This window comes from Emydura macquarii, unplaced genomic scaffold (genome assembly GCF_026122565.2).
Source record: "Emydura macquarii macquarii isolate MOO-44397 ecotype Brisbane River unplaced genomic scaffold, CSIRO-AGI_Emac_v2 contig_2768, whole genome shotgun sequence".
Classification (NCBI taxonomy): Eukaryota; Metazoa; Chordata; order Testudines; family Chelidae; genus Emydura; species Emydura macquarii.
This window is the reverse complement of record NW_027132905.1, coordinates 8,818,501-8,840,995: the sequence shown is the minus strand read 5'-3', so window position 1 is coordinate 8,840,995 and position 22,495 is coordinate 8,818,501. Positions and strand designations below refer to the sequence as shown.

General features: G+C 42.2%; 1 protein-coding gene and 1 pseudogene across 3 annotated transcripts; one reads left to right on the top strand and one right to left on the bottom strand.

Moving 5' to 3' along the window:
- Positions 1-222: 222 nt before the first annotated feature.
- Positions 223-22,087, top strand: CUNH5orf24 (chromosome unknown C5orf24 homolog). Of its 3 annotated transcripts, XM_067566768.1 has the most exons (4): positions 255-360; positions 7,659-7,748; positions 19,240-19,670; positions 21,624-22,087. In XM_067566768.1, exons 3-4 carry the CDS (start codon positions 19,244-19,246, stop codon positions 21,662-21,664), a joined length of 468 nt encoding a protein of 155 aa, XP_067422869.1. In that variant the 5' UTR covers positions 255-360; positions 7,659-7,748; positions 19,240-19,243; the 3' UTR covers positions 21,665-22,087. The 3 variants fall into 3 exon arrangements, with proteins under 3 accessions (XP_067422868.1, XP_067422869.1, XP_067422867.1); XM_067566766.1 differs by lacking the exon at positions 21,624-22,087 and having other exon boundaries at positions 19,240-21,181; XM_067566767.1 differs by lacking the exons at positions 7,659-7,748; positions 21,624-22,087 and having other exon boundaries at positions 223-360; positions 19,240-21,181.
- LOC137165583 (uncharacterized) lies at positions 15,049-15,924 on the bottom strand (annotated as a pseudogene).
- Positions 22,088-22,495: the final 408 nt, after the last annotated feature.

Genomic DNA, 22,495 nt, shown 5'->3' with positions numbered 1-22,495 from the left:
ACATCTACCTCCCCACTAGGTCCTCCCCCTGTCTCCAGTACTTCCCCCTCTAGCTACTATCCCAGGAACCCTGCCCCCCCCCAGGCCAACGCCCGCTCCTTCCCTCCCTCAGTCGGCCACCAGGCTCTCTCGCCCCCGCCGCTGCTCCGGTCGGGAGCGCGCCCCGCTCCCCGCGCATGCGCAGGCCGCAGCCCCTCCCCGCCCGCTGCCTGCAGCCGCCCGCCCGGCCCTGCCCGGTGACGGTCGCTGTGTACTGGGGAGAGTGAGGGAGGGAGGGAGCCGCGCGGAGCCGGCCTGTCGGGGTCTCTCCGACACCCCGAGCCGAGGTGTGGAGGCGTCGCGCTCTGGGTAGCCCCGCGGGTAGGTCCCGATCGGGCCCCAGAAGCAAGCGGCGGGCGGGCAAGATGGAGACTCTACCCGTGGGGGGATGGGAGCCCCTTCCCCGGGCCCGTCGGCAGCGCCTCCTTCGCAGCCGGGGCCGGAACGGGGCCCCCCCATCTCCTCCTTGCGTTCTGGGGGAGGGGAGGCGGAGCAGGGCCCCCCAGCTCTTCCCTCAGTGCCGGTGGGGGGAGGGAGGGAGCAGGGCCCCCCATCTCTTCCCTCAGTGCCGGCGGGGGGAGGGAGGGAGCAGGGCCCCCCATCTCCTCCGTGATTAGGGCCCCCATCTCCTCCCTCAATGCCGGCGGGGAGAGGGGGGGAAGGGAGCAGGGCCCCCCCATCTCTTCCCTCAGCGCTCAGCAGCGACATGGTTCATTCCACCCTCCCACATTTCCTTCCCCTGGGAGGTAGGGGCAGTGCCAGGCCTGGGCGAACCGCTCCCCCAGCTACTTTCTCCGTTCTCTGGGGGCGAAGTGACCGAGCTGGGAACCTCTCTAAACTCGTCCCTCTGTCAGTGCCCCTGCTGGGGCGGGGATAGAACTGGCCCGGCCACCTCGCCTCTCCTTCTACCAGTGCCCAGGGAGGCGGCAGCTGGGCAACCCTCAGCTCTCTCGGAGCTTGGGCTGTTAAACGCTGCACAATCAACCTCACCTGCAAATAGTGCAAGGAGGAGCATCCCAACTCAGATGCCCACAGGGTGGGAGCATCTGTGCAACCTGTTCCCCCTCTTGCTGTTGCCCCCTTCCCTGGCTTCTAAGCACAGGGAGAGCTGAGCAGCATGTTGTTTTAATACAGAGTCTTTGTAGTGCCATGAAGTGTTTATTCTCTTTAGTTCATACTCTTTTTTAATGCATATTTTAATACCTTCCATTTAATGCATAGTTCCATTAGTGCATGGAATTTTAATGCATATAAATAGTGCATATTTATTTTTTACTACATATTTATGAGGTCATATTGTCTAATATACATAAATAGTGCATATTTTCATTATCACATAATTTGAGTGTATCTAAATTGTCTGATAATTTCCTTTTGTGCATGTTTATTAGGTACATATTATTGTAATGCATGTAAATAATGCACATTTTCATTAGTGCATATAAATAGAACCAATTTATTTCTCTTAGTGTGTACTTATAACACTTTCAGTGCAGTTAACTAGTGAATATTTAAGTCCTGTTTGTTTATTTTGCAGAAGTGGCAAGAAGTTGCATTTTGAATGTGACCCTAGATTAGTTTAAAATGATTAGAAAAATAAATGAATATGTTACAACTGGTTCCTCAGCATGCAAGGGTTATTATTTATTTATTTATTTATTATTTTTTTATTTTCTTCAGATGGGTGTGTGTGTGTGTTTCTGTGTAAGGATCCAAAGTGTCCATTGAATTGTTAATCCGTTAAGTGTTAAATTGTCCGTCAAGTGGAGTTTAAACCTTTTTGTATCTAACACATGCTACTCTAGATAAATTACTACTTGGCTTGGCAATGCAAGGCCACTGCAACCTTTAATCCTAATGCATAGTGCTTGAGTGAGTAGCTCCATTACAGTCAGCGAGGCTTCTTTTGTAAGTGCCATTCAGCATAAGTAAGGGTAGCAGGAGCTGGCCCTGTGTCATTAAACCAAGGGTCACAATTCTGATGTATCTGTGGTAGCTTGTTTTGGTTCCGGAACCCCTGAACCATTTCATAGTTCACTTCTTAGTATAGAGAGAGTCTAATGGACAGCTTCTTTCCCATTCACAGTCATCCACACAACCTCTTCTCTCATTCATGGTCTCGTGACATCCTTTTGGTGTCTATAACAATTGTCTACATAGAAAGGTAATACTAGGAAATTATTTAATATTTTTTTTAGTTTTTTAAAATATAATTTAGCAAGTGCAAAATGAAAAGCCATACTATGTAACCAGTGTACTCTCTATGGGTCACCAAGAAATGGTTTTAGAAGTAAACTGTACTCTGCATGTATGCTTAGGTGTCATGATGGTGTGTGTTGTAGAAATGTTGATAGGTAGGACTTCAAAAACTACATGCAAAGTTTGCTGATTTTGGAGATTGGGATTTACTGGTAGATCATGCATAATGTAGATATTAAATCCCAGAGAGAGAGAGAGAGAGAGAGAGGGAGAAGTATTAAATGTATTTAGGAAGTTTCAACAAGCAAATCCTTGCCATGTAAATATCAGAAACAAACAAAAATTGTTACAACAGTTAGCTTTTCTTTAAAGAGCCATTAATACAGGAATTTAGTCATCAGATCTTTCTATTTAATAAGGTGTTACCATACGGGTGGGGGGAGAGGATCATTAGAAGATTTATAATATGTTGCTTTTGGAGATTTTATTAAATTGAATGAAAACTCTATATACACATATTTAGCAGACTAGATATATCTATCAAATTTAATATTAAAAAAATTGGGCAGGTGTGCTGTTTTTTTTGCAGGTGAATGTACTTTTATTGAATAAAAGGTAACCAAATATTTAATTATCTATTTGTCTTCTGTCCATTTTGCCAGCTACGTAATTGAGAGAGACCTAAAATTAAATATATTATTAAAGATATTAAAATTAACTAGAATACTCAAGTTAGGTTAATTTTTTTTTATAAACTTTATTTTTAAAGCTTTATTTACAAGTTGCAAAAGTAAGCACACAGTGTTAAAAAGCAAACAAGGTTTTAATTTCACAAGAGTTAATTAGTACAGACTGAGTTGATAAATATTAACTTATTTTTACGTATTTGTATTGCTCTTTTTAGTGAATATAGTTCATTTTATGGATGCTGTGCCCCTGGTGTATCTCTCATTGTCTCTATCCTTTGGTGGAAGCAGTAAAAACAATATAATAAGTGTGTTACGTCTATTGGAAGTTTGAAGGTAAAATGCGTGCTGCTCCTCCAGTAAAAATCTGCGGTACATTTGGGAGCCTGCATTCCACAACAGTGTAGCTTCAGACTCCGCACCGTACCAGTACTGTCCACACTATGGCCTTGTATATGCTAGACTTTACAAACACTCTGTGTGATTCTTTCACTGTTGCAGCTTCACTAGTGGTAGTGACTATTGAGAGTACTCATGCAAACAGAACATTGGTGACTGCTGACATTTTTATTATCACATCGTTCAGACTTGTTCTAATTAAGATTAGATGATAAGATTATATAATACTGGTGTCAAGGCTGCACTAGCTCTGTCGTTGTGATAGGCACCAGTGGAACTGGTAATTCAGTAGCAGGAGATTTCAGAAAATAAGGTTAGTTATGTTTAAACATTATTTCTAGCAAGGACACTACAACCATTTTCCAAACGTGCCATCTTTGTCAACACAAATTCAACCTTGATGTTCACAGTGTTAAGAACCATAATGTGGATGGGCTGCCTGTTGTCATAATTTTTAACTGTGTCAGGTAATCCTGTTTAGAACAGGTCTGAGCCCTGGTCTACACTTACCTGGAGATTCGGCGGCAGTCAACGTGAGTTACGCAAACTACGCAGAGTAGCTTGCGTAACTCACGTCGACTGCTCTGCTTCCCTTCTGCGCACTGTCTACACTGCGCTCGCTGTTCCCGTCGACGCAGCGTTACGCTACTTGATCGATTGAGCGGGTCTACACTGACCGCTCAATCGATCCAGGAAGATCGATCTGATGGCGGCGAATTTGCCACCCTCAGTATAGACATGGCCTTATTAACATGGTTAAAAACACCAGCTGTGAGTCAACACTATGACTTCCAATATTGTTACCGCTGGTGGAGCTAAATTAGTATTAACCTTAGGGGGAAATCTCCCCACTGTAGACAGGAAGCAGCTTTGTTCCCCACCTCCTGTGTTGGAAATAGTTGTCCCGTTAATGTAGATAAGGTGAGCCATGTTCAATACACATTGTAAGAAATAACTACCAACTGATTATTAGTGGTGATTCATGCTTTCTGCCTCTGGTGTTGAACATATTTTGGCATGTCCACAAAAGCAGCCAAATCAATGGTTAAGGAGGGAGCAGAGGGCAAGATGTTTGACAGCTGTTATCAAACACTGCATAAGTGCAGACATAACCTAAAGGGTTTGTCTGTAACATGGTTTGGCTAGCATTGTTCTTTTATAAAAAAAAAAAAAAGCCTCTCTGTCTTGATTGAACCGAGAAACTGATTTAAACATAGATGGTATTAGCACAGTTTCAGTCATCGTGTGAGATGAGCCATAGTGGTGAAAGAGAAGCTCCAGTAGCTCTAAGCTTAAAGCATCAGGTTATATTAACACAAAAACTATGTTTAAGGATTGTTAAGGTTTCATCAGGATGCACCCCCTCCATCCAAAACCTCTTGGCGTCTCCTTGGAGTGTCTAGCCCCTGTTCTATTGGACACTCACAGTATTCACAGATTTGCTGCTTCCAAAGAAGCAGTACTCCCCATGTAACAGAATTATATCTCTGTTCATGGCTCCTCTTATCACACAGTACTTAGATACATTTATAGTGGAAATAAGTAACATTTTATTTAACGAAGTATAGATATTCAAGTGATGGAAAGTATAAGTATTGGGAAAAAATGGTTATGTATAAAATAAAATCATATCAAGCAGGGATCCTTGTAAAACTCTTTGCACCCTCGTGTCCTCTGCCACTTGGCACTAAGAGGTTCTTGGGTCGCAGTTGATAACACTCCATAAGGCTTTCACTTCCTTCTTCTGCAGATACCAAAAAGCAATATGTACCCCAACTTTATCAAACTTGCATTCTAATGCAAAATCTAAGTGGCATCCTCAAATTTTTAAACAATCAATCTGTAAGCACCTGGCGGATAATAGGGTGATAAGGAATGGCCAGCATGGATTTGTCAAGAACAAATCATACCAAACCACCTAATTTCCTTTGACAGGGTTACTGGTCTAGTGGATGGGGGTAACGTATCTTTTTTAGTAAGGCTAATTCATTTCTTGATTTTAGTAAGGCTTTTGACACAGTCCCACATGACATTCTCGTGTCCCTAGCAAACTAGAGAAGTGTGATATAAATGAAATTACTATAAGGTGGGTGCACAACTTATCGAAAGACCATAATCAAAGATAGTTATCAGTTGTTTGCTGTCATGCTTTGAGGGTGTATCTAGTGAGGTTCCTCAAGAGTCAGTCCTGCGTGAGGTACTATTCAATGTTTTAATTAATTACTTGGATAATGGAACTGAGAGTATGCTTATAAAATTTGCAGAGAACACCAAGTTGGAAGGAGTTGCATGCACTTTGAAGGACAGGATTATAATTCAAAATGACCTTGACAAATTGAAGAATTGCTATGAATTCAACAAGATAAAATTCAGTAAAGACAAATGCAAAGTATGTCACATAGGAAGAAAAAAATCAAATGCATAACTACAAAATGGGGAATAACTGGCTAGGTGGTAGTACTGCTGAAAAAGATCTGGGAAGTATAGTGGATCACAAATTGAATATTAATCAGTAATCTGATGCATCTGTAAAAAAGGCTAATATCATTCTGTGGTATATTAACAGGAGTATTGTATGTAAGATAGAGGAGGTAATTGTCTCCCTCTACTCGGCACTGGTGAGGCATCAGCTGGAGTACTGCGTCCAATTCTGGATGCCACACTTTAGTAAAGATGTGGATAAATGGGAGAGAATCCAGAGGACAGCACAAAAATTATTTAAGGTTTAGAAAACCTGACCTATGATGAAAGATTTAAAAAACTGGGCATGTATAGTCTTGAGAAAAGAAGACTTGGGAGACATGATAGTATTCAGATATGTTAAGGATTGTTATAAAGAGAAGTGATCAGTTGTTCTCCATGTCCACTGATGGTAGGACAAGAAGTAGTGGGCTTAATCTGCAGCAGGGGGAAATTTGGATTAGCTATTAGGAGAATTTTCCTAACTAAAAGGATAGCTAAGCTCAGGAATAAGCTTCCAAGGAAAGTTGTGACATCTCCATCACTGGAAGTTTTTAAAAATGGATTGGACAAACACCTGTTAGGGATGGTCTAGGAGTTTTCCTTGGTCCTCCCACAGTGGAGTGGACTGGACATGATGATTTCTTGAGATCCCTTCCAGCCCTACATTTCTATGATTTTATGCTTTGTATTAACAGATCAGCACATCTGATTGTCATACATTCAGTGTTTTGGGGAAGTTAATCTGGTTTAACATTACTGAAGTTGCCATTAAGGGTTTTTTTTATCCTGGTGACAAACCAGCTGTATTTTGTAGGCTGGGACCTGCTAATGTCCTCATGATTCATAGGTGTCACCATCAGATATGCCTTGCAAGTTCTAGGGAAGAAGGTTCTACTCCTTGCCTCCTGTGTAGCACTGGTAAAGTTCCCATGCCCTGCTATAAAGGAGAGACCTAGGCCACCCACCCCTCTTTTCCGAAATCCTCTGGCCTGTTGTCTTCTTCCTTCTGCCACATCAATACCTATTAAAAAAAACCCAACAACAACAAGAAAATTACCACAAGACCCTTTTGTTTACAACTGGGTACAGTTTTTTTGACACCCCCCTTTGTCACCAACTAAAATCAAGAAAACCTTTCTGGTCTCGTGCCACAGCCCTTCTTGTGGAAGACAGGGCGTTTGCAGAAGATGGTCTGGGCAGTTGCTGAAGTACCAAACAAAAATCTAATCGGCTACTCAATTGTGCAAGTGCCATGCTTCTCCTCCCCATGGTGCACATGGACAGCTCTAAACCGTATCCGCACCTGACATGGAAGATGCACATATTTCCTTCATAGAGGGAAAGTGAGAAAATTGCCAAATTGTAACTGTGGCATGATGCAAACTGTCAGACGGATCATGGACGATTGCCCAATCCATGCTCATCCTGGAGGTGTCGCAGCCATTCACATGGCTACTACCTTTGCTCTGGACTGGATAAGAGACCTTAAGAGCCAGCTGAAGTCACACCATTGCTTTTACTGTTCTATCACCATACAAAAGAAGAAGTTTAAGTGACACCAATACAAACCCTTAAAAGCAGGGGAAATGAGTAGCTAAAGTAATCTATTTTCACTACCATAATACGCATCTCCTTAACTGTTCTTGTGGCTTGTTTATACACAGAAGTTGCACTTTCAGTTGAACAGGAGTTTTAAAAACTTTATTTTGTAAAAATCTTTTTAAAATGGCACAAATACAAAGAAAGAATGTGAACTTTAATATTACTTGAATTTTTATAGTATGATGAAAAATTGATTGATACAGAGAGAATAAGCATTCCAGAAACATCCCTGTTAGCTGTTTTTAACTGGATTGTCTCACCTTTTTTCAGAACCCCGCCCTTTGGCGAGAACTCTGAAACATTCTGTGATCTATGCTTTGCTCCTCTTGTGTCAATTCTGACAACATCAATTATACACAGGTAACATTTGTCTCTAGAGAATTTTATCACTTGTGAGAAGTGCAAATATTAAAGATGAAATATTGTTCGCTTAATATGCAAAGATGAAGTTGCAGCATTTTACAATGTTAGTGGTATATATTCACTGGTGAGAACTCCCTGCTGTAGTTCTGGAATGGCTGGGGAGTTGGATGTCGGAAACCATGGCAGGATTCTCTGTTGTTCTCCGTGTAGACAGGGAATAGTAGCACCTGAATAGGAGTAAAGTGTTTGGTAGGAATTTGGAGTGGTGGTCGTTGATATTTGCCTGATAATGCTCTCTCTGATTGCCTCTCTTGTGCATCATTCTGTCTGTTCTGTCTGATTCCTTGGGTGACATTGCTCTTGCTCATCTGAACCCAGCTTTCTCTGTGACAGGGCCATTGATGCAGACAGGAGAGCTCTGAGCTCCTCCTTAAGGGTAGAACCTATGTGCCAATGTTTAAATCAGACATTGAAGGAAATAATGTTGATTATTCTGATGAATGTTCTCAGATGTTATAGCAATATATAATTGTAAGCATGGTGCACTTACTTGCTGTTTGTTATAACCAGTTTGATGTTACAATAATACAACTCAGTGACACAAAAGGAATATTTGCAGAACCCTCATGCATGCATTAAGTGTCATGAGAAGTCTCAGGCAATTCTACAACGTAAACTATATTGAAAAGTCCAAAGAAAAGTGAGATGTTGCCTTGTTAAAATCAGAAGATTTTTGACTGCTTATTACAGACACTACTTACCTCTGTTATTACCACACCAAAAAATCATCCCCTTCCCGACCTGTCTTACATTTTTTGTCCTTTTCTAAACACAGGATTACTAGATATTCTAACTTTGAAACTGAAATTGTAATGCAATCTTAACTATGGTTTCATGACTGCTCCACCATATGTTGCCCAAAAAATTATAGCGCACAGAGAATCTCTGCTATAACAACTATTTAATATATGGATATGCTGAACTACATTATTACTGCATCTAAATTTCAATACTGCCTATGTAAAATCATGTGCACATATTTACACGGGCACTGCATATGCACTGTGATAGGGTTTATACACCCATGCACCTGAGAAGTAAGGAAAGGGTTAATACAGGCATTAGGAAGCAGGAAGTGCCCCAGCTGGAGCTGATTAGTACTGCTATGAAAGCTGTGCCCTCTGAAGGGGGAGAGAGGAGGCGGGGAGAGATGTTGGCCCTAGGAAGAGACTCAGCTTTTGTATTGTTCTGAACTCTTTCTGCCAGTAAATAGACCTGCAAGCAACTGTGTGATACCATTTAAGTTTGGCTACACTAAGCTATTTATTATATTTCTCTTTTTCCTATATTTAACATAAAGGACTACTGACCTAGTATACAGTGGAGATATTTACCATGCTGAGAACTGGGTGGTCTCTTTGGCATGCTTGTAAGGCACTTCATGGCCACGTACATGTATTCCAAATAGTTTGTGTATTCCAGATAATGTTTGGATTAGATTTGCCTCCAGCAGGGTTAAACGCTGTTTTAGGGGATGTCTACACTACCATTTATGTCAGTATAACTTATGTCGCTCAGAAGTGTGAAAAAAGAGCTTCTCCTGCTGACATAGCTACCGACACTTGTTGAGGGTGATTTAATTTTGTCGATGGGAGAGCTTTCTACTGTCGGCATAGAGCAGTTGCATGAGAGATCTTACAAGTGGCACAGCTGCACCTGTACAGCTGTGCTGCTGTAAACGCTCTAGTGTTAAATAGCTTAATAGGCCTTAATCTGAATAGTTTCTGCCTTTATAAATTTAGTGCTAAAATGCTTCAAATTGTCCTGCTATTGTCCTAGAGCGCACAGGTGACTTTTTCAAATCTCTCAGGCTTCACTGCTCTTGGGATTTGTGATGGAATCTGCATGCTAGGAATCTAGAAGGCATTAAAATAGAAAAGGGGTAGAATAGTGCTAGGGTGGAAGTGAGGCAAAAGTAAAGATTCAAAATACAAGTAAGCTTGGCTAATGTAAATACACTGAATAGTTTGTGCTTAAATCAGTGATGTCCAATAGATTCAATTCGAAATAGGTCAATTTTCAGTTGTAGACATGGCCTTAAAGGGGTGGTACCATCTGGGCAACAGACAACCCATTTGGAACATCATACACAGGTGCATACCTTTTTGTACATGAATTGGGATTAGAGTGCACTGAAGTGATGTGCAAACAAAAGGATTGATACACTTTTGGAGATTTTACCGTATGATGCTATTCAGAGGGTGTCACTGTGATACTACTTGAGTCTGTTGGTTTGATTTATTTTTTTAGAACAGTAGTTAAAAAAAAGCAAATCTCTTGAAACATAAGGGTCACTCCTTTTAATGTGTGAATTATTAACATGATATGTAAGAAGTTGTTACAGTCCATCATAAAGGTACAGGATGCTAAAACCCCTTAATTTGCAGATTATTGACATAACTGGCCACAATTGCTTTGCAGTATGGATGGAGATTTGTGCAAAAAAGTATGAATCCATAAGACATGTTTTTCTTTAGTCTCCTTATACCTTTAAAAACCAAAAAATCAATTGTTAAAAGTTAACCATTGTCACTCTGGCTGAAGCCCTGCATGTTATGTTTTTGCCTGGATCAAATGTTTGTGGCTGTTTTATAAACTGCTGAAAAATGGGATTTATCATGGAAAAAAAATTCATTTATTTAACAATTACTTTTTTGTGATGTTCAGCCAGATACATAGCTGTTCAGATACTGCTCAGAATTTTTTTTCAGCTCTTTTTCAGTTGCATTTTGAACGTATTAAATATGACGATTGTTAAAACATGTTAAAATTAAATGCAGTATACAATAAATAAGAACATAAGAATGGCCATACTGGGTCCATCTAGCCCAGTATCCTGTCTTCTGACAGTGGCCAATGCCAAGGGCTTCAGAGGGAATGAATAGAACAGGTAATCATCAAGTGATCCACCCCGCTGGCCATTTCCGGCCCCTGGCAAACAGCAATACCTGCCTGCCCTGGCTTATAGCCATTGATGGACTGAATGAATAGCCAGTGGTGCACAGATACAAGGCCTTAGGTTGTGTGACCACACAGGTATTTTTCACTTTGATTTCTAGGTTTAGATCTCTGGATGGTAGGTGCTAGGTAAATTTTTTGAGACCTATTGATATCACATAATCTGTCATCACAAATTACACTCTTAAATCCACAATGAGACTGAAGTTTGCATTACTGGTGCCCATTCTGTACCTGCTGTGTTAGTAAATACAGAGGTTTTGGTGTTGCTAAATGCTATATATATGTGTGTGTGTGTGTATATATATGTATGTTAATATGGGTATTGGAATGTGTTTGTCTGGTAGTGTTGGGGAGATTAAAAAAACTGTTCTGTTCCAGTCACAGGTTAAGCCTCAGTTGGGGCACAGTGCATTCATTTTGGGATATCATGTTTTAAAAAAGATGAGTTAAACTGAAGAAAGGTCAGATGAAAACAGCACACACAATAAAAGTTTTGGAAAAATAAGACTGTGAAGCATGTTCAGTCTAGAGAATGAGGAGATATGCTTACTGTCTACATATACCTAAAGGGATGTATTAAAAATGATAGGAATCAATTATCCTCATCAGTCATCAAGGACAGAACAAGAAGTGATGGGCTACAGCAGAGAATATTTTAGGAAAAACTCTTCTCATCAGTACATGCACAGTTTAGCAATGGGAGAAACTGCCAAAGATTATTATGGAATTGGCATGTCTTGAGATGGTTAGAGCTAGACTTGGCATTCATCTAAAAATATCACTAGGCACTCATCTAGAACCTTGTCTATACAGGGAAATTAGGGGGAAAAAAATGTCCTACTGTCAAAGTCAATGCTACTCTGTAATATTACAGGGGTCTGTGCTAATGGAGTCCTATGCAGGATCTGAACTTCTGGTCATACTATAATTTCAAAACAATCCACTGGAATCTCATAAACAAAATGTGCCAGATCATCAGCTATGGCTTAGAAACTACACAACATAGTCTGTGTGCTAATATGACTGTTGCACTCCACTGATACTGTGACTGCTATGTGCTGGTGTGCTTCCCAGGCCTATGTTAAAACAGCTTAAAGGGTACGCTGGCTGCCAACAGCCCCAAAGGGCTTAAGCTGCAGCTAGCTGATCGTCAGTGAAGCCTAAAGGTGTTCCAGCCATGTCCCTTATGTCAGCAGTTGGGGCAGAGACAGATAATGGTATAGGAGCTGTTACTTCGGCTCTTCTACAGTAAGTTTATCCTCTCTTGGCTGATTATTCCAGCTCTTATCTTATCAGATTTTGCTAGTGTGATGCAAAGCAGATCTGGTCCTATGTCTTTGGGTAAGAAAATGTTATTTCACATATTTGCAGACTTGTTTTGAACTAGAATGTTTAAAAAGAGTTTTCCATGATCATGAACAGCTCTTTAATGGTTATGGAGAATATTTTCCCTTTGCTGCACACAGATAACTCTCATTAATGTCAGTGCAAGTTCCATGCATCTTACAATAATGTATCTGAGGTCTGGTAACAAATTACAAATTTTAAAATTCAAGTCACTATTTTAAGATGTTAAAATCAATGTATCGACACACAAGTTTCAAGAAAGACGTGGTTGGCAGGGTGACTTTTGTACACTTGTCTCTGGGAGTTTTGTGAGCCTTCCCGTATCGTGTGCTTTGTTTGTTTCAGTTCTTAATTTGTGTGTGTGAATTTGGTGTTTTTTGGAAGTGACACAGGCCTGATCTACACTGGCGACTTAGGTCGAATTAAACTCCCTTAATTCGATTTAATTACACCCTCGTCTACACTGGCACCACTGTTAATTCGAATTAAGGTGCCTGTGAAATCGACTTAATAAGACCACCTCTGCAAGTGCCGTAGCACCTAATTCGAATTTGTTAAATCGATTTACTGTCAGTATAGATGCAACGGGACTTAAATCAAATTAATTGACCTCCAGAATGTATCCCACAATGCCCGATTTTGACCGCTCTGGACAGTCGCGCTGTGCTGCTCTGTGGTCACACTAGCAGGAAAAGTCCCCTCCCCTCAAGTCCCGGGAAGATTTGAATTTTAATTTCCTGTGTTTGCCTCCAGCATGGAGAAAGCTTTGCCACTGTTCTCCGCATGGCTACTGCAAAGTCCAAACATGCTCCAGCATGGAGTCGACCAGAGGTCTTAGACCTCATTGGGCTGTGGGGCGAGGAGTCCGTTCTGGCTCAGCTCAGAGAATTTATGGGAAGATATCAAAGGGCATGCTGGAGAAGGGACACCAGAGGGACGCTCAGCAGTGCTGAGTGAAGATCAAGGAGCTGCGCCAGTCGTATCAGAAAGCCAGGGAAGCTAACAGCTGTTCTGGCTCCTCTCCCAAAACATATAGGTTCTATGATGAGGTGCATGCAATTCTCGGTGGCGATCCCACCACGGTGTCTCCCTGCAGCATCGATAGCTCCGCTAGTTCACAGTCCGTGATCAATGAGGAAGACTCCGTGGACGAGGAGGAAGCTGTGGAGAGCAGGCTGCAGAAGAGCGGGGTGTCCATTCTCCCAGAAAGTCAGGACTTATTCCTGACCCCCGAGCAGTCCACCAACACACAGGACAGCACAAATGATCCCGGGGAAGGCACATCTGGTGAGTTTTCTTTCTTATTAATATTTCTATCCTTGTACATCGGGTGGGGGCAGGGGAGCATGGAGGGGGATCTCAGGCGTTTCATTGACTGTACTGGGTAGTAACCCAGGTATCAGTTTATTTATGTGATGAGAAATGTTACAATTATTATCAGTTGATATTACAGGGAAAATTTAATGTTTGTAATCTGTTATCCCTCGCCTTGAAAAACTTTTCAGGGGAGGGTTGCCTTGTTCCTCCCTCCATGGTAGGATTCTTCTCTGCAACCAAGGTAGCCAGCATCATGGCTTCATGTGTTTTAAGCATAGTCCCCCCACACACCCTCCATCGCTGTCCACAGTCGCTCTCTGTAAGGGTTTGAAATACAAGCAGAGATTCCCGCCCCCTTCCCCCTCACACACACACCATCCGCAGTTCCTCTCTGCAGTGGTTTGAAATACAAGCAGAGAGAGGAAATCATTTGCTACATTGTATAATGGGATCATTATCTAAATTATAACATTTGTATCATGTTCTTCACTATGCTAAATGTGGCTACCTTGTTATTTTTCCTTCATTCTGTAGACACCTGGGCAGTGGACCAACCCTTAAGAAATGCTGCGGACAGACTGTCTCAGATTAGAAAAAGGAAAAAAAAAAAAAAAAAAAAAGTAGAGATGACATGTTTTTGGAGCTCATGAATGCCTCAGCAGCTGCAGAGAAAGAGCAAAGAGCGAGGTGGCTGACTTTGTCCCAGAACATGGACAGGGTCACGGAGAGTCACATACAAATGCAGGAGCATGATCGCAGTACCATGCAGGAGATGCTGCGACTCCTGTGGGACCACTCAGACATGCTCCGGTGTTTTGTGGAGCTTCAGGAGGAGCAGAGGCAGGACAGTCCTGCTGCAGCCCCTCCATAATGCTCCACAACCGAGGGCTATGCCGCCCTCCCCCTCCCCTACCCTCAATAGGTCTCAGAGAAGATTGTCCAGGATGCAGTACGTGCTCTTCTCCACCCCGGTGGAGGCGAGTAGAAAGCTGTGGCGGCCATGCTGACTGCTGGCCAGCAAGCTACCACCCTACCCCTGGAGACAGTGAATGAACCCTCCCCGCCCCTTCCCCCATGACTTGAATGTTAAAAAATAAAGTTTTGCATCATTCCAAAATGTTTCTTTATTAAAACATATCTTGTTCAGGAGGAATTTTCGGGCACAGATATCGAAGGGAGGTGTGGGGGGGGATCATCAAAGGCAAACAACATACAGGAACAGAAATCACTCCTGCAACTCATTGCAGAACCTGATTTTCAAAGCTTCTCTAATGCAAAGCGCTCCGCGGTTAGCTCTCAGCATAGTGTTGGCATCTGGCTGCTCCTAACTGGCGGCCAGTCTTTCTGTCTCCACAGCCCAACCCTGGGGGAACCTTTCCCCCTTTGCTTCACACACATTATGAAAAACACAGCAAGCAGATATCACAGAAGGGAGGTTCTTCTCACTCATGTCCAGCCTAGTGAGGACACTCCTCCATCTACCCTTTAAATGCCCAAAGGCACCTTCTACAACCATTCTGCAACTGCTTAACCTCTTATTAAAACACTCCTTGTCACTGTCAAGGTGACCAGTGTACGGCTTTATTAGCCAAGGGAGCAAGGGGTAAGCAGGATCCCCCAGGATCACTATGGGCATTTCCACACCCCCGATGTGAATTTTTTGGTCAGGGAAGAAAGTGCCCACCTGCATCTTAGAGAACAGCCCCAAGTTATGAAATACACGAGTGTCATGCGCCTTCCCAGACCACCCCACACTGATGTCTGTGAAACGACCCCTGTGATCCACAAGCCCCTGCAAGACCATTGAAAAGTACCCCTTGCGGTTTATGTACTTGGTCGCTAGATGTGCAGGCGCTAAGATGGGGATGTGCATCCCATCAATGGCCTCCTCCCCGCAGTTTGGGAAGCCCATCGAGGCAAACCCCTTCACTATGTCCTGCACATTTCCCAAAGTCACTATCCTTCATAGCAGAAGTCTATTTATGGCACTGCACACTTGGTGCACGGCTATGCCCACTGTAGATTTACCGACTCCAAATTGATTCCCAACCGAGCGGTAACAGTCGGGGGTTGCCAGCTTCCAGAGAGTGATGGCCACTCTCTTCTCCACCGTCATAGCTTGTCTCAAGCGAGTGTTCATGCGCTTCAGGGATGGTGCCAGCTCAGAGCACAGTTCGAGGAAAGTTGCCTTTCGCATCCGAAAGTCTTGCAGCCACCGATCATCATCCCACAGCTGCATAATGATGTGGTTCCAGCAGTCTGTGCTTATTTCTCTGCACCAGAACTTGCGCTCCACGAACTGCAGGTGACACGTTACAGCTTGCAGCAATCTTGAATTGTTGTGCTCAATGGCGTGTAGCAGGGCAGCCTCAATGGCGTCGGTGTTGTATCTGCTTCGCCTTCTTGCTCTGTTTCTAAAGTATTCCATGATAAGTCGCGATGTATTTGTCACGCTCACAATTAGAGTGCAAAGTTGAGCTGGCTCCATGTCTCTGCAGCAATGGCGATCGCGGGGAGTGAAAAAACGGCGTGAAAATCCTTCTCCTGTTTGTTTGGGGGGGGAGGGGCGGACAAGGTGGGGGAAGCAGCGTTGCATCCTGGGACGAAGACACTCGTCCCAAAAGCCACCGTGGCTAGTTGCACTGTGGGATAGCTACCCACATTGCACTGCTTTCTAATTCGAATTAAGGCTGGCCAGTGTGAGCACAAGAGACAAGCGCAAACAACATAGTGTGTATTCTCTGCTGCGATTTCTAAAAATCACCTGCTGAAAGTCGAATTAAACAAAGTCGACTTCCTGCGGAAGTGTAGACATAGCCTAATAGCTGTGCCAAACATAGTGAGGACTTGTGCTGTGCAAGCTTTATTTATTTCTCAAGTGCCGATATTTTTCTTGATGCTGTGAAAGGTAGCTTAAGGTGTACTTGAATGGAATAATTCGAGTGCTTGTTCATGTCGATTCCATTGTAGGTGCATGTGCGCCCCCATGCACAGTTACCGGAATTTTTTTCCCCTTAGCAGTATCCTTAGGGACGGCTTCGGTGCCCTCTGGAGCCCTGTGCACATGCTGTGGTACATATGGCACCACTGGCCCTATGCCCCCTCAGTTCCTTCTTTCCACCACTGACGGTTACTGGAACCCGGTTCTTTGCTTGCTACTGCTCTTAGCGTTTAGTGTTAAGTGTTCTTAAGTAGTCGTTGATTGAGTAGTTAGTGTGTTTTGTTAGTGAACAGTTGTAAATAGTTTAGTAGTTTAGGTTTAGTCCCCTTAGGAATCTCTGCCCGGCAACGGCCTGATCTCCAGGCTTTAAACCCTGTAAGTCTTGTGGCAAGCCCTTCCCGCTTAGTGACCCACACAACAGTTGCCTGAAGTATTTGGGGGAGTTGCACAGGAAAGAGAAGTGCCGGATCTGTAAGGCATTCAGACCAACGACTCGGAGTAGGAAATCTGTCTGAAGGCCTTACTGATGAAGGCTGCCTTAAAGCCAGCCTCGGAGCCATCTTGCTCCCTCTTGGTGCTGAGCACCGCATTGGTGCAGAGTGCCCCTCTGGCACTGGAACCTCCACGGCACCAATCTTCTGCTTTGCTGTCGAAGAAGAAGCAGAAGAAACAATGCTCAGAGAGGGGTTGCTCCAATGCATCTAAGAAGACCAAGGACGTGGGGTTGAGCACGGGACCATTACAGATCCAGCAGACCAAGCAGACTCTGCAGGAGTCTTCTCTGAGGGAGCCTCCTCTGACTCTGGGGGTGGAAGAGGGCCTCTGCAGCTTGTGATGCCGTTGACGCCAGGGGCATTTCAAGCAGTGAAAGACTTGGTGGCCCTGCCCTTGCCTCCGCCTGTGCCTTGTTTGGAGCAGATGAAAAGGAAGGCACCTGTGTCGAAGGGGAAGCCCCCGATGGGACCCCCCCTGATGGCTGCACCACTCTCCGTAGAGCCCACATGACTCTCCATGAGCCTGGTTGCCAAGGAGAAGGTCTCTACCTCCGGGCACCGATCCCCGAGGGTGCGTTCCCTGTTACTGGGAAGATCTCTGGAGGCATGCTTCACATGCTTCAGAGAAGGAACGGAGGTGGCATGCTGGATGTGCAGAGCCCTGGCATTTTACATCGAGAGGACAAAACGGTTCCATAAGTCCATGCAGCTGTTCATGGTAGTAGCCGACAGGATGAAGGGCTTACATGTCTCTTCCTAGCGGATCTCCTCTTGGATAACCTCCTGCATTAGGTTCTGCTACGAGCAGGCGAAGGTTCCTCCTCTGCAAAGTGTCACAGCTCATTCGACTAGAACGCAGGCCTCTTCTGCGGCATTCCTGACACAAGTGCCTATTCAGGACATATGCAAAGCCGCTTAGGGTCATCAGTGCACACCTTTACGTCACACTATGCCATGGTTCAGCAGGCAAGGGACGACGCCAGCTTCGGCAGAGCGGTGCTGCAGACAGCTCATCTGTGAACTCCGAACCTGCCTCCAAGGTACTGCTTGTGAGTTACCTACAATGGAATTGACATGAGCAAGCACTTGAAGAAGAAAAGATGGTTATACCTTGTAACTGTTGTTCTTCCAGATGTGTGGCTTATGTCCATTCCATGACCCGCCCTCCCGTCCCCGCTGTCGGAGTTGACAGCAAGAAGGAACTGAGTGGGTGTAGGGCTGGGGGCACCTTATGTACTGTGGCATGTTCACAGGACTCCAGGGGTCACTGAAGCTGGACCTATGGATACTGCTAAGGGGAAAAAAATTCTGTTAACCGTGTATGGGGGCGTGCATGCGCCTACAACGAAATATACATAAGTAACACATCTCGAAGAACAACAGTTACAAGGTGAGTCACTGTCTTTTACTTGTAGGTGTTAGCCTGATTTTCTGAGATGCTGAGCATCCACTGCTTCCAGTGACTTCTGGTTGTGAAGAAAACCTTTGAAGTGTGATCCAACTCTGTTTGAAAGGGAACCAATTTAAATCATGACTCAGAGATGTGAGCTGACCATATTCATTTTAGCAGGGTGTTAGCTCCAGCTAATACGTGTTGAATAAATTTATGCTCCACCATCCTTCAAACCCCCTGGATGAACTGAGAGTGAGCTTTTTCCTCTATTGCTTTCGCCTTGCTGTCCCAGACTATGCTACCTTCTTTGATAGTGGTAATGGAGAGGGAGAAGGGAGAGAGTGTCTCTGCTACTCCATTTGCTGACAGCCTTTGTTTTGGGGTAGTTCTTTCTAGTGAATAGCTGCTGTTTGTATCTTTCCTAATCTGCAGCAGAAATAAATTGGATTCTTTTCAGATTTTATGTTTTTCACAAAGTTCTGGATAACAGCAATGAAACTGCTTGTTAATTACACACTACAGCAGTAATGGAAAACTTAGCTGCAATAGCAGAGGGATTGGGAGCCATCTGCTGAATTGGGAAGATAACACTGTATTGCTTCACATTTGATAGGTTATTGATGCAACCAAGTGGCTAGAATTTTTCCCCCCAAACGAAAGCTTAGATATATCCGGGAAGCTTCCAAATCACTGTGAGTGAGAGGATGTTTCAAGAACAGATCATATACATTTTATTGTTGATTTCTTTAATGCACTTCTTGCATCATTTTGTGTGTTTGAAAGGTATTTTTTTAAATGTCATGCTACCTTTGATTCTTTTAATCTGTTGATAGACATCTTGTTTAGTAAGTGGTCTGCATTCAAGCCAGTTCAGGCTAATTTTAGAGAACCTATATAGCTTTTGGAAAAAAGAATGTTTCTGTTGAATGGTGTCATGTTGTATATTTATACATATTTATCTTTTATTTTTGATAGAAAAATGATGCATCCTGTTGCCAGCAGTAATACAGCTTTCTGTGGGACTGGCAAGAGTTCTTGTCTTGACGAAGACAATGTGAGATCCACTGATCAGTTTGACTTATATTCTACACAGCAAAGCAAATATAGCCACACAGTCAGCCACAAACCAATTGCATGCCAGAGACAAGACGCGTTAAATGAAACACACTTGCAGGCCACAAGTGGCAGGAATATAGAGACAAAAGATGAACTAAAGAAAAAGAAAAACCTCAACCGATCTGGTAAACGTGGAAGGCCATCGGGGACCACAAAATCAGCGGGGTACCGAACCAGCACAGGTCGACCTCTTGGGACCACCAAAGCAGCTGGATTTAAAACAAGTCCAGGCAGACCCTTGGGTACAACTAAAGCTGCAGGATACAAAGTCAGCCCAGGCAGACCTCCAGGTAGCATTAAAGCTCTATCACGGCTTGCAAATCTAAGTTATACTTGTGGCAGTGCAGCTTTTCCCTATCCTATGGTGCATAATAGAGGAGTACATGCTGCTGATGAAACCAGTAGCAAAGTCAAACAACTCAGTGAGTGAAAGAAAGGAATTAGATAGCATTTCCTCATTACTCCTTTTAAAACTGAGTCTTGGCATGTTTCTCACATTGTTATGTAATATTTCCATAAATTTGGCTTTCCAAATTTTATTTTTTGTTCATATGATGCCATATGTCCAAGTGCAATCCACTAATTTTTAATGTAACATAAAAGGGCATAGGTATGGCTTTGTGGTTTTTTTTACATAGATTTGTAAGTAAACTCTTAAATTATGCCCTTGTGTGTTTCCTTAAAGTATCATGAGCTTCATGATTACTGTCTGACAAATTTAATTGTGTGATTATGCACCAAGCAATTGAAATAAGCAGGAAAACACTATCTGGCTGTTGGTTATGAAGTAAGCCTAGGCCATAATAAAGATCTTGTTCAGAAGAATTTATAACTGATGAAACAAAACAAAACAAACAATTCAGGACTATTTTACCAATAAGAACTCTGTGATAGTTTTGCAATGCCTCTGGGTTTTTTTATAGGTGGGAATAGAGAGCAAACTAAATTTTCCACTTTTGCTGGAGCTTATACAGACCTCAAATGTTCATAGATGTTTTGAAACTTTAAAACTATTTTTTTTAAAGTTCTAGTTTCAGGCAGTTTTTATTTGCCATATTGTAGTATTGTCAGTTTTCACTGATGTTCCAAAAATATTTTTTGAAAATATGTAATAATACTTAGGATTTATGCAGCGCTTTATATCTTAAAAGCGCCTTACAAAACATGAGCTAATTTGCCTTTATGTGATGGCAGATCTTCTAGTTATGCTACCTACAGAATTCTGCTGTATACTTTTAAAAATGCCTGAGAGTGCATATACCAAATTGCAAATAATTCATTAAAAAAAACCTGATATATTTTATAAACAACTACGAAATAAGTACTGTTCATTGTAGTAACAAATTTAATAGACAGTAATTAAACAGTATGTTCTTAAATCTGTAAATAACTACATAAGCTGCTTTTTGCCTTCACAGTATGTGATTAGGTGACAGCAGTTAAGTTTTAAAGTACTAATTTGTATATTTATAGATTAAATTTTTTTAAATAAACACTGTTGCCAACCTTTCAGATTTAGTTTTTCCAGATATTCCAGGAATACAGTTATCCCATTGTTTAATATTTATACTACTGTATATTTAAGTTATGGAAGCTTATATATCTACCAAAGGACAACATTTTCATGATTCATAATAGCAAACTGTATAGCTGGTTCAAACAGGATGCAGTTTACTGAATTGCTAGACCCCAGATAGAAAACAGTTTATAGAAATTCATCTATGCATGCAAGTTGAAAAAGTATGTTCTTGGTTAATTATAAATACTTTTTTCTGACTCAAACTGAGACCTTTCATACATTTAACAGAGTTCCATTTTCAACTGGGTGTGTTTGGTTTAAAAGTGTGTGCGTGCATGCGTGCGTGTGCATATAAATGCACACACCTACCTATACTTGGAAAATAACATTCCTCAATATTGCATATTGTTATATTTATTCTAAATATCTCTTGCTGGAGTTAAAGCTTTTAATTCTGGAAGAAAGTTTACATAAAAAATTGTTTAAAATATAGTTTAAGATTATACAGAATTTGTAGCTTCAAATATTGGTGAGGGTTATATAATGTTTGCAGATTTTTGGGAACAGAAATCTTTCAGGTTAATTAGAGCTTTTGTTTAAAATGAACAGTACCAGTACTTTTGTTGTAAGATAAATTCTGGCTTGCTGTCATTTTGATGAGAACTCTGATTTCAATAACGACAACTTAAGAAACAGATGTCATGTTTCATACCTTTCTTATCAGGAAAAAAGCAGCAAGCCTTCAGGTGTTCCAGTGATGCCTAACACATAATGAGCTGGACCTTATGCTGTACTTTACAATAGGTGTGTTGAATTGTGTTTGGGGGACTATGTATGCACTGGCAACTAAGACAATGAACCTCAACAATACTGGATGTCTCCTTAGTCAATGTGTAAACTAATGGCAGCTAAACTGCTACTAAAATATAGTTTCTCCATCCTGAAGCTATAAAGTCAAGTTACACTTTCTGTTCCTCAACAACCTGAAAAATATGAAACTCTTAGTAATTTTTCTCAGAATGGTGTAACTTCTGATACAAACAAAATGCTAACATGAGCTAATTCACCCTCAGGATATGTGTGTTATTGGCCGTTTTATCAGATGATTTTTCAACAAAAGGCTGCTTTAAGCCCTTTACTGAACTCTTCCTGGAAAGCAGTCGTCTTCAGCTGAATGTAATAACTACAGGAGTGTCACGCCTCGCTGGCAAGGAACACATTGCATGTCACCAATGTACCTTCGAGTAATGCCACTTCTTACCTCCTGTTTAACCTGTTCACCCCGTTTCATTTCTCACTTGTGCATCTACTCAATGGTGCTGTGCCGTGTGTCAGGAGATAATGCAGATGTATTATTGTTCTACTAGAATAATGAATTTTGTATTCAAGTATGCTGATGAAATAATGAAATCATCTAAACAATTTATGTTCGTTACAGTGTTTATTAATATCAAATGAAATATAATCCCAGTAAAAAGGATGAACATTGTAAATTGTGAAAGGATGAACTAAAGTAGAAAAATGTGTTCACAGCATCTGTAAAGGGCCACTCGGCACCCTGGAATTGGCAATGAGACCAGAAAGTGCACTGCTGGG

What these genes read in the sequence shown, in the direction of transcription:
- CUNH5orf24 (XM_067566767.1), top strand. Translation starts at nt 19,244, where the DNA reads ATGATGCATCCTGTTGCCAGCAGTAATACAGCTTTCTGTGGGACTGGC.